At 36.3% G+C, this 12,985-nt stretch overlaps 1 protein-coding gene across 43 annotated transcripts in view; it reads right to left on the bottom strand.

Annotated features, from left to right (window-relative positions):
• LOC128210139 (ankyrin-2-like) overlaps positions 1-12,985 on the bottom strand; it is a 183,313-nt gene that overhangs the window by 124,696 nt on the left and 45,632 nt on the right. For 39 of the 43 annotated variants that reach the window (XM_052914398.1, XM_052914431.1, XM_052914485.1 and 36 more), the window contains 10 exons: positions 12,381-12,578; positions 11,936-12,034; positions 9,618-9,815; positions 5,522-5,719; positions 4,614-4,811; positions 4,165-4,263; positions 3,628-3,726; positions 3,165-3,203; positions 1,158-1,256; positions 476-574 (listed from right to left, as the gene is read on the bottom strand). In XM_052914398.1, coding sequence (XP_052770358.1) covers positions 476-574; positions 1,158-1,256; positions 3,165-3,203; positions 3,628-3,726; positions 4,165-4,263; positions 4,614-4,811; positions 5,522-5,719; positions 9,618-9,815; positions 11,936-12,034; positions 12,381-12,578 — 1,326 coding nt within the window. The remainder of the gene's footprint in view (positions 1-475; positions 575-1,157; positions 1,257-3,164; positions 3,204-3,627; positions 3,727-4,164; positions 4,264-4,613; positions 4,812-5,521; positions 5,720-9,617; positions 9,816-11,935; positions 12,035-12,380; positions 12,579-12,985) is intronic. The other 4 variants (XM_052914422.1, XM_052914517.1, XM_052914669.1 and 1 more) reach the window with 1 other exon arrangement.

Raw genomic sequence — 12,985 nt, 5'->3', positions numbered from 1 at the left:
ATAAATTGTTTACCTTGAATTTCTTATTCCACATACTCTGTATGTTGATTTAATTAAACGAATAACTTCTGACATTCTTATCAACACAACTCTTTCTCCTGATACTTCGGAGACATAATTTAAACATAACATTAACAAGTATGAGGTCCCTCGGTCAAAGCGTTCTCAAGTTATTGATCGGAAACCATTTGGTATTCCGACCGACCGACAGACAGACAGACCGACCGACCGACCGACCGACATGTGCAAAACAATATACCCCACTTTTTTCAAAAGGGGGCATAATAAACATTTTCCAAATGTCAAAAAAGCTGTTTCACTTGCAACTTAGCATTCGAGGAAGAGGTAGGTAACTAAGATTGAGTTCTTCCTCATCTTATCCTACACATTTATATGCTGTTCTATTCAAAAATCATTCTATTCACTTAAATATAAACCTTAATGTATAAATTGAATTGCTAAAAGCATTTCTTACCTTAGTGGTTGCGCTGACAGAAGCCTTGTGCTCCAGCAGGAATCGGACCATGTTGGCTTGTCCAAAGTGACATGCCGTGTGCAGGGGAGTGTACCCAGCCTGGAAAAAGGGAGATAATTCATGAGTAACAAAAGTTAATAGCTTGATTTACACTGGATAGATAGACATCTAGTTCTGCGGCAGACCTGGCCCAAATGTCTCAAAACATCTCAAGACCTTAGTGACAGGACAAAATTAGCACATAATTTTAATTTGGTATAACCTGTTGAGTCTTCTCTTTTTATTGATGCTATTTGAGGTATATGTGATCAACTACCTCTTGTTGAGTAAAATCATATTTTGGCGAGTAATTTTGTGAAACGAAATAAGATATTGGAGTTGCGCTTAAGAATTTTTGAGACATTGGGGCCATGTTTGGCTGTCTCAAATGTCGAGCCATGTGCATGGGAGTGTACTCAGCTCAGAAGATGGAGTTATAACCATTAAAGTAAGGGCTTTTAAAGATACAGCATGGCTAATGTTTAAAAATGAAATACAAAGCAGTAGTATATGAATTTGGGCTTGTTCATCCAAAAGACTAACTTGGATGACTAGACCAAGGCATTCAATGACAATGCTCTATCATGTACAAGGACAATGATCACGACTCACATTTATTCAAATATTTATACAGATTTGATACCTTTGTCTGAGGGTCGATCTGGGAGCCATACTTGACAAGCTGCTCTGCAACTGGGACCTTGTCTTCCTGGGCAGACAGATGCATGGGTGTAAGTCCATTCTGCAAGCATTCAAGTGAAACAGATTAAAACATGTTTTAAGGTATAAGTAAAACATAATTTTGCATTCATTCTGCTGGCAAAAAGGAAAAAAACAACAACAACAAGAGCTTTTCAATTTACATAACGCCATATTCATCTTTGAGTCGTGGTTTAAATTAAAAAGTGCTATTCAATCTCAAGATAATTCATTTGATAATTTTTTTAGAAATTTATTCACTACGCTTGGCATATTATCTTATTAAGTGATTTTTCAGTTGCATTATTTTTTTTCTGAAATCAAATGACCAAATGCAATCTCTTTAATGAATGCTTCATGCATCTACAGTTTTTATAAATATATTTCTTTTAATTTATTCTCTTCAATATGAAAGGAGTACTGGTTACACTTTCAAACACAGCAATATATATCATACACCAATTGCAAAATTCAAGAGCTTATTAATGGTTTAAAATGTAATGTAAACTATTGTTCAGTAGTTACTTACATTGTTTTAATACGTCAATTCCAATAAATATAATTACCTCACAATTACATGTTTCATTGCATATTTATAAATACTACAAAGGTGTGTCAAAAGGACAACTTAATTTTTTTATTATATGTTAGTAAAGCGGAGCAAACATGTTATTATACTGGCAGAATAGAAAAAAAATGTGCAAGCAAAAATAAACCAGTTTTTTAATAACTCTAGAATAAGATACCATAAATTAATTCTGAAAATTGTAACAAGCTTTGAGGAAGTACCTCTTTTTATCACAGTTACATGTATTTGTCATATTATTGAGGTAAACCTCTTTAATAATCATCATTGAACAATTTGAGAAGAATTTTGACAGAATTCTTAAAATGCACAATTATTTTTTTCTGCCAGTATATCAGAATCGCGGTAACATCTGAAAGAATAACTGATATATGTAACCTGTCATGCAAGAATGCAATTAAATCAAATAGGACATACAATTGACAAATCTTGGCTATAAAAAATACCTGTTTGTGAAAAAAAAAAATGAATGTATTCAAAATTCTGGATTCATGAATCCCGAACTGGCAATGTCACTTATATGTAGTGATATAATGTTTATAAACCCGAAAGTTCAGCCACCAAGACTGGCAAAACAATCAAGGACTAATGAAGGATATTTCAAGGACCTTTATTTGAATTTCAAGGACTCTGTTTACACAAGCTACTTTGTGTTTTATTTCGTGGTCAACAAGCTAAGGATAAGCAAACAGCCACTTTTTGCTGAAAACGAAGACATTTTCAGTAAACTTCACAGCAGAAACTACACTAGAAATGGAAATAGACCGAATGGGTGCTCATATAAATTCTACCACTGGGGTCTAACCCGTACTGTGACACACCACACGTCAACAGATTTCAAATAGCAAAGAGCTACAAGCGAAACACTTTTGAAGCAGTTTTCCTTGCAAGTGGAAAATAAAAATTAAAGTAGTTAAGGAGTTTTTACAAATTTAAGGACTTTTCAACCAGCAGCCAAAAATTTAAGAACTTTTCAAGTCTGTGCGAACCTTGGTATACAAGAGCACTGCAGTAGAATGAGAACACTAGTCTATATCTCAGAAGACCAAGGTGCATATCTCTTAAAGCAACAGTTATTGGAATAAAGCCATGCTTAAAGGCCATACTACACATATGCCAATTGTCATTGACAACAGGACTTCTATGCTAAGTTTGATGATAATGTCTTCAATGCCTTTGCAGTTATGGTCATGGTTGAAGAGTTTCTTTCATGAATACATTGTCAATTAGATACAGAGACTATAAAATGCTTTTACTCTTTTCTTTAACACATGAGCTAATAAAAAATGTTGATTTTAATTTGCATGACAGGTTGAAATATGGGAATAGCAACTTTGGGAATATCTGGTAAGTAACTGTTCTTACATGTGACTGGAGGTGGACATATTCAGCAAGTAAATCACGCTACAATTGTTAAGGCAACACAACAATATGAATGGTTAATTCAATAAGCCCTTATTTTACAAACCCTTAAACTTTCATTTGCTTATGTTTTTATTCACCTTTAAACCCCCTCTTTAAATTACATACTTAGATAAGATGTCACATATGCATTTCAGATTGAACCAACGAAAAAATAAATTTAGTCTGCTAATGAGTTCTTTTAATTCCTATCTCTGAGACATCGCTTGATAACAAATCTCTGCTAATAAATGACTACATTTATTAAAATAAATTAAACTGGCTATAACAAAATGGATACCAAAATGGTAAATCTCTCAAATGTTTTATACATGATGCAGACAATTACATATAGTTACCCAAAATGCACGAAAGAACAACATACACTGCACGTTTTCATATGGAAAAAAAATGTTTCCTAACTTACATTGGACTTGCAGTCGACGTTGGCCTTGTGCTCCAGCAGCAGGGAAACCATATCGGTATGGCCCTCCTGGGACGCCAGATGGAGGGGAGTGAATCCATGCTATATTAAAATATCAAAGATAAAGGCTCATGTGTTTTCATATGCATTACATTTTTTTAATTCACTGGAAACATCCAAAATCTTCATTTAAAATACTGGGCTTGTGTTTATAAGACATCTTTAGTGGTTTCCTAACTTAATTTATTTTCTTAAGTATTTATCATAACATAATCACTTCATAATATCTGAAATACTTTATTTTCATTGATTAGATTAAAAATACATACTCTTATGTAAAAAAATCATATGATAAACAATCACATTTTTTCGAAAATTTACTTAAGTTTAAATTATTTTAAGATGTTTTATGGATACTGCCCCAGGGGCTGAATTCGCGAAATTACTTAAGACTATTATGATAAGCTAACTATTTTTGTTCTTCTATAAATTGTATCTTTTAAACAAAACAACCTTCATATATACACACAATGCACTTACCTTGGACTCGGCATCGGGTTTTCCGCCATACTCCAGCAGGGTGGTGGCAATGTCCATCTGGTTTTTCTTGGCTGCAATGTGCAGAGGCGTGTAGCCATTCTGAAAGGTATTAAAAATTAAAGTTATTGAAATAAGTTTAATTTCTTGCCCGAGATACATCCAATATATCAAATATATTTACATGAAACTTGAAATGTAGCTTACAAATTCTATATTGCTTGTTTATATATAATTTTCGTTATAAAACAGACATTTCAACAGTCATTCCATCTTTACAATATATATGAAATGATATCCTTAACAATCAAAACTCGGAAACTTTCAATATATCTACACTTATAGTCCATTTAAAGACGTAAAGTCCAAAGAAAGTGCTAAGGTCAAAGAACAGACAGAACAAAGATGCATTATTTTCCCTATAAGTATTCAACTTGTGGCCCATGAGTTACCTTAGCGGTCGAGTGTGGAGAAGCCTTGTTGCTTAGCAACAGAAGAGCAACATTCACGTGGTTGTAGTGCGTAGCGACATGCAGGGGAGTTAGTCCGTTCTTGCCCTGGACATCAGGATTTGCACCCTTTTGTAGCAGAAGTTTCGCCACTTTCAGCTGTCCGTATTTCGCGGCAATATGGAGGGGAGTGAACCCTTTCTGTAAATGGAAAATGATAGAATGATTAGCTTTATGCAACAGAATTGGACTGAGTTCTGCATCCTTTATCCTTTTATATCACACTCAGCTGTCTATACTTTACAGCAATGTTGAGGGGAGTGAACCCTTTCTGTAATCTGAAAATGGAAGAGCATTAGGGTGATTTCCCATTACTCCACTGAACAATATTCATGTCTGGGGCAGTATTCAGAAAACATAAAGCAGTATTCTTAGGTCTTTCTCTAACTTAAGTCTCTTTCTTAACTTAAGTATTTCTCTTAGCATATGACATAATATCTACTGTACAATATTTGAAATTTTCATTTCAATGATTTTATAGAAAAAATGCATACTTTTATATTAAAAACACTTATAATTTTCTTACAATTTGACTATGAAAGTTCTAGGAAACTGACTTAAAAACGACATAACAAACTTTATGAATACCACCCCTGGATTATAATCTTAAGTTGAACAATGCAGATCCCTGAAATTTACAATTCCATATGAATAAGAATGGATGGTAAATAACAGGCTGAAGTTTTTTCCTAAATATTGGGAACTTTATTTTTTGTATTGTGAAAATGTTGTTATAGATCTAAATACTCTGCAAATACTACCTTGCGAATTATTATAAGCCATTACTATCTATCAGGGGCTTTGTATCATTTAAGCGCTAGTATAGAAAAAGTGCGAAAACTTTTACTCACCTTGGTAGTAAGATTAAGATTAGCATCATGTTCGAGCAACACACTGGCCACCTCCTCATGCCCTTCCTTGGCGGCAATGTGCAGCGGCGTGTAGAGGTCCTTCGTGACCGCGTCGGGCTTGGCTCCATGTTGTAGCAGCAGCACAACGTTGTCAACGTTACCGAGACGAGCTGCGATGTGCAGTGGGGTCTGATGCTCCTGAAAACATAGAAAAGACTCGTTTATTATTATTATTATTAATTTATAACAACTTTATTGCAAACAATGCATATAACTTAAAGAATCACATTTGAGTTTGTTTTCTTATAGATTTTTATAGGTTATGAATCCTATTCATGATATTATAGTTTATAGCTTATAGTTTATGTATTACAAATAAGGCACAATTATTCCCAGGGTGCAACAGTGGCCGTAGCAATAATTTTGCTTAAAATGTAATACATGAAACTATTACCCACTTACAGTTCATTGTTGCAACTGAGGTAAGTAAATATATAAGCCCAATGTATGAAGCAACTCAGTAACGAACAGTGATAACCCAAACGTAGTGAATGAAATACTTGGCTCTGATTTGCTATGAACTATAAATAGGGTTGACGAATGCTTGAAAATCACTCAGTTTTTAAAAATACATATTATGCTGTTCTATCATGTTAGCCCATTCATGAGAACACTGCATTTATGTCCTATTGTAACAACTAGAATTCTGAGAATCGGATTTGCTGCCTTTTGGGATCACTGTCCATTATTTTTCTAAACGTCACCTTAACCTTGACCTTGGATCAACTGGACCAAAAATCAACAGGGGTCATGTTCTATCATGACAAATAAGCATAATAAGTCTGAAGCCTCCATAGCAAGTCTTTTAAAAATTATTGATCGAAAACGAAGGTTTCAAAGCAGAGAATAACAGTATATTAATAAATTGAAACCAGCAACCCCCCTGAATCTGTATTTCTCTATAATTGCTTCAAAATTAAAATAGAAAACATTTATTGTCTCACTACAAATGAATACAAATCATTTCATCGACTTCACTTCCTAATCTGCCTGGTTCAAACAACAGTTGAGTTGGTGAGTAAATATTGATGCAAAGAACAAGGAAATTTATTCCTATACGAATACTGAGATAAAAATTAAACAGGAGAATTTAAGAGAAATGACAAAAAAACCATCAGTATTTATTGATCAATAAAACACTACAACCTAAAGCTACTTGGCAACCAACAGGACAATTTCCCAGATAATATCAGTCCATTTTTCTTTATCCTGGAAACTAGATTTCATTAATTATGGCTTTATAAGAAGCAAAATGTCAAAGGTCTTGGTTTCCGAAGAATTTCCTCTGTTTGTTCAATTTTGTCACATTTTCTTGACACTCATGTATTTTCCATGTAAACGATATTCATCAGAAGTTGGTTTGTCTTTTTGCCTACTCTATTATAACAGAATTTTAACTTCAAAACCATTTTTTGTTTTGTTTGACAAATGCATAAATATTCTGGGAAAATGAGCAATGAATTTCATGGAAATTTATTCAATACTTTTACGAACGTGTCCTATTTTGGGCCATGTGATAAATTCTTGCGATCCAACCCACTAACTTTGCAAAATTGCCAACAGTTTGTGGTATATAATTTTATATTATTATACAGAAGGCTATGTAAAGACCATAAATGCAATGAGAAAGCTTATTTAAACTTTTGTACAACATATTACGAGAAATCTTTTTCTTAAACACCAAAAACGCCACACAGACAACCATACTTATTCCCCCAATAAAACAGCGGATTCAATCTACCAAATAACACCAGTCCCTAACATCAGATAGCGAGACAGCCGGTAATCAATACCGAAAATGGGCATAATTCCAGGAATTAAGGCTAGGAGGACTATTTCGTGTCAAGTTAATGTTGGCAAAGACACGAAAAACATCACGTTGCCAGATAAATGGTCAGAAAAATGGCTCCCGTCGGGGATATTTTACAGATTTGGTCCATGAAAGTGTCTTCAGACACAAAGGATTAAAGTAATGAAAGAGACTTGAAGATGATTTCTAGACATTACACTTTCACATGCATTAACTGCGCAGATAATAACCGGCAAAGAAATGGCCTACGATTTTCAGCAATCATTTGTAATACTACATTCCTGTTGCGAAGCTGACCGTACGAAAATACGCAGTTGCATAACGAAATTTTGACAGGACGAAGTTTTTGTCATTCCCGAATAAGCCCCTGAATTTGAAATAAAAAACGAAGGGGGATAGGGTGTGGAGGGGTTAATATACCCAATCGTTGAAATTCGACTTTTGGATGAACAAGCCCGAATTCCTATACTTTTGCTTAGCATCAAATTTTCTAACAAGCCCTGCTATATAAAATTCAGAATTTGAGCAAGCCCGGAAGACATTTTACCAGTGCAGGGCATGTGGGCTTGTGTTAATTTCGACCACTGTATACCCCAAGGCATCCCAAATTGGCCCTAGCTATGCGCCAGGCATACAATCTTACATCAGCTGATTTTTATTAAAATAAAATATGGACGAGGTCTAGTAATTTTATATGAACACAATTTTCATAAGAGGCATTTGCTGGGAAGAAACAAATGTCATCAACTTGAAACAATTCACGTCTCAGCTGATAACGATCATTCCCTCTCTAATTCAAAATGTAATCTATTACAGTAATCAACACACTGTAAACTTCAAAACCCAGATCGCTGTTCTGTTTTCTGTCAGCAAATCATCAATCCCATTTTCAGCCCAGAAGCTAGGATGTAGGTTATATATTGATTTTTATATCATTCTGAGTTGGCTGTTGAATTATTCAAATAATAATATTCACAAGCCTGACATTTTATGAGAATCATATGAGCACATACAAATCAAATTTAATTAACTTATATTACCAGACAGGCAAAATTTTAAAAACCATATTGTAGTTTGACTTTGTCTAGTATGCATTGAATAAAACTAATAAATATATTTCTATTATTATTTAAGTATTATTATTAATAAAGTATTGAGAACTGGATACACAATCTTTTTCCGGGCATTAGTGTCAAAAGTTGTGACATTTTAATACAATTTATACGCCAGCATCAAAAAACAAATTCAGAAATCTTGAATATGTTTACAAGGCAGTCGTTACTTGATGAATTTGCATGTCTGGTAACCTCATTTTATTTCTTTTCATGATTTTTTTTTTGTGCAGAAGAAAGATAGGTAAAAATTATCTTGCAATAAAAAGAAGTTTTATTGAAGCCTTGAAAGATAGCAAAATAGGTCTGATTTCAGGTGAAATGAAACTGCAATAACTTTTTGTACCAGAATATTTTTTTCGGTAATTTAATTTAGATTTAATAATCAACTATACAGCTACAATATAAATTTCTATTTTATAAAGTCATTTATCAATTTGCCATACAGTACAGAAAGTAAAAATGTCAAGACTTCTTTAAGTATTTTGCTTTAAATCAAGATAATTTTTTATTGATATACTGACAGTTAATTGTGGTAAAAATATTGGTAGTACTAAATTGTATATGCATTCACCTGTAAATATTGAATATGATATTTGTTAACATGGGCCATGGCCTTCTGGGTGTTATGCAAATAAAACTTTGAAACTTCAGCAACAAGCAAAATCCGGTCAAATGACAGCAATATCATTTTTTTTTTTTTAGTTTATCAAGGTCTGCATACGCCCATTGGCTGCATTATGGCTTGACCCCGCCGTGACGCAATCATGACTTAAATTGTGTTTAAATGCCATAAGTGACATGAGATAAAAGTGACAGCAATTCTCAGTCAAATCCAGACATTGGAAGACTTGAAACAGAGTGAGATACAAGAGATCCAGGTGCGATACCCTAGCTCTTCGCGAAGAGACCTCTTGGTTCTTTAACATGCTCGGTGTAAAGCACCGATACACGGGATACAACTTTCCTGGGTGGAACCAGTACTGAGTACACCACTTTTCCAAGCACTACCCTTTAAATGCCGAGCGCCAGGCAAGGGAGCTACTTGTACCAACTATTGACAGCAATATTTGTATGAGGTCACCATTTATTGGTCTGATTCCTTATCACTTACCCTAGCAGTTGCATCAACAGTTGCCCCATTTCTCAGCAGGATGCGGATAATATCTGTCTGCTGGGCGCGGGCTGCAAGATGGAGGGCAGTCTCTCCGCGCACGGTCGGGTGATCGGGCTTGGCATCATGTTGGATCAGGTAGATCACGATGTTCATGTGGCCCATGAACGAAGCGACGTGCAGTGGCGACAGGCCAGACTGGAATGATTAATTATTGTGGACTTCAGAATCAGTATACCTCAGACATATTACAACAGTAGCTTAGTTTATACCAATTAATTTTAGTTCAATTGTAAAGACAGTTGAAAGTTGTTATGAATCACTATGGAGTCAGTTTCTTTGGTAGAAACCAGTATCGGTGTTGTTTTGAGAGGCCATGAGAAAGTACCTACACTGTATGATGGTGATTAAACCAACAAGCTCTTGTGTGAGAGGCAGACAGCTATTTCACTAGACCATTCTCTCCCTGGTGGGGATTGAACCCAAAACCTCTTGTGTGAGAGGCAGACATCTATTTCACTAGACCATTCTCTCCCTGGTGGGGATTGAACCCACAATCTCTTGTGTGAGAGGCAGACATCTATTTCACTAGACCATTCTCTCCCTGGTGGGGATTGAACCCACAATCTCTTGTGTGAGAGGCAGACACCTATTTCACTAGACCATTCTCTCCCTGGTGGGGATTGAACCCAAAACCTCTTGTGTGAGAGGCAGACATCTATTTCACTACACCATTCTCTCCCTGGTGGGGATTGAACCCACAATCTCTTGTGTGAGAGGCAGACACCTATTTCACTAGACCATTCTCTCCCTGGTGGGGATTGAACCCACAACCTCTTGTGTGAGAGGCAGACATCTATTTCACTAGACCATTCTCTCCCTGGTGGGGATTGAACCCAAAACCTCTTGTGTGAGAGGCAGACACCTATTTCACTAGACCATTCTCTCCCTGGTGGGGATTAAACCAACAAGCTCTTGTGTGAGAGGCAGACATCTATTTCACTAGACCATTCTCTCCCTGGTGGAGATTGAACCCAAAATCTCTTGTGTGAGAGGCAGACATATATTTCACTAGACCGTTCTCTCCCTGGTGGAGATTGAACCCAAAATCTCTTGTGTGAGAGGCAGACACCTACTTCACTAGACCATTCTCTCCCTGGTGGGGATTAAACCAACAAGCTCTTGTGTGAGAGGCAGACATCTATTTCACTAGACCATTCTCTCCCTGGTGGGGATTGAACCCACAACCTTTTGTGTGAGAGGCAGACATCTATTTCACTAGACCGTTCTCTCCCTGGTGGAGATTGAACCCAAAATCTCTTGTGTGAGAGGCAGACATATATTTCACTAGACCATTCTCTCCCTGGTGGAGATTGAACCCAAAATCTCTTGTGTGAGAGGCAGACATATATTTCACTAGACCATTCTCTCCCTGGTGGGGATTGAACCCAAAATCTCTTGTGTGAGAGGCAGACATATATTTCACTAGACCGTTCTCTCCCTGGTGGAGATTGAACCCAAAATCTCTTGTGTGAGAGGCAGACATATATTTCACTAGACCATTCTCTCCCTGGTGGGGATTGAACCCAAAATCTCTTGTGTGAGAGGCAGACATCTATTTCACTAGACCGTTCTCTCCCTGGTGGAGATTGAACCCAAAATCTCTTGTGTGAGAGGCAGACATATATTTCACTAGACCATTCTCTCCCTGGTGGAGATTGAACCCAAAATCTCTTGTGTGAGAGGCAGACATATATTTCACTAGACCATTCTCTCCCTGGTGGGGATTGAACTCACAACCTCTTGTGTGAGAGGCAGTCACCTATTTCACTAGACCATTCTCTCCCTGGTGGGGATTGAACCCACAATATCTTGTGTGAGAGGCAGTCACCTGTTTCACTAGACCATTCTCTCCCTGGTGGGGATTGAACCCACAACCTCTTGTGTGAGAGGCAGTCATCTATTTCACTAGACCATTCTCTCCCTGGTGGGGATTGAACCCACAACCTCTTGTGTGAGAGGCAGTCACCTGTTTCACTAGACCATTCTCTCCCTGGTGGGGATTGAACCCACAACCTCTTGTGTGAGAAGCAGTCACCTATTTCACTAGACCATTCTCTCCCTGGTGGGGATTGAACCAACAATCTCTGGTGTTAGAGGCAGACACCCATATCACTAAATCTCACCCTCAAACAGCAATTTTACAGTAATGCACTGCTTATATAACATTTAAACAAATTGCTGAGAAATAAAAAAAACTATTCCAAAATCTTTTACATTCATGTTACTCTATTTTAATTTCTTCCTGCATTTCATACCTCAGTGGTGGCCTCGATGGAAGCGCCATATTTGAGGAGCAGCTCTACGACCTTGATCCTGTTCTTCTTACAGGCAATATGCAGCGGAGTGAAACCGTTCTGAAATGTAGGTGTTTATTTTTAAAATAAAGTCAGTTTAATTGATATGTTTACTCAATGCTTCGCAATAGTGTACATTCAAATAAATGCAATACCAATTTTAAAGAAGTTGATTTTAGATTGTTATTGAATGCTATGTTCTCATTAAATGATTTTAATCTTTTTAATGTGCATTCATGAATATCTCTTTGAACTCATTTGTTGCCTTTTTTTCTTTCTTATTTCTCGGATGAAAACATATAAATTACTGAAGCATCATGCAGTGATATTAACATTAAAGTACAAAAACCTGTTTTTTTCTAATAAAAAAAACAAGTGAGCACAAAAATGAGTCATGATGACCTACCAGAGCACGACTGTTGGGGTCACACTTCCTGTCTAGGAGCAGTTTAGCCGTGTTGACGTTCCCGCAGTGAGCAGCGACGTGCAGCGGTGTCAGGTAGTCCATGGTTACATCGTCAACTGAGGCTTTGTGGTACAGAAGTAAGCGGGCACAGTCAACATGGTCCCCTTGTGCAGCCATATGGAGAGGCGTCAAGCCATTCTGCAGAAGATTTTCAGAGATATAGGATTAAATTAAATCATTGATAAGACAACTGTGTGAGGTAGTCCATCATTACATCATGGATTGAGGGTTTGTGTTATAGAAGTTAGCGGGAACAGACAACGTGGTCCACTTTTTCAGTCATGTGAAAGAATCTTTAGCTGTACTGAGGAAAATAATTCAAGCCATTTAGTATTATAAATAAAGTATTTATATATATGATTATCATTGATAAAGTCCTGTTGTCAAACGAGGTTTTATTGTAGATTTCGTAGGTTACATAAACCACATTATCACCTTGTACAACAGTGTGAGAGGGAATTAAACCATTCTAGTTGAAAAGGACGAATTATTTTAATACATATATCATATCATATCATGATAAATTTACAGTTACATCATAGTTG

The sequence above is a fragment of the Mya arenaria genome, chromosome 2 (assembly GCF_026914265.1).
Source record: "Mya arenaria isolate MELC-2E11 chromosome 2, ASM2691426v1".
Taxonomy (NCBI): domain Eukaryota; kingdom Metazoa; phylum Mollusca; class Bivalvia; order Myida; family Myidae; genus Mya; species Mya arenaria.
Note: the sequence above shows the minus strand (reverse complement) of the source record. Positions and strands in the feature narration are given on the sequence as shown.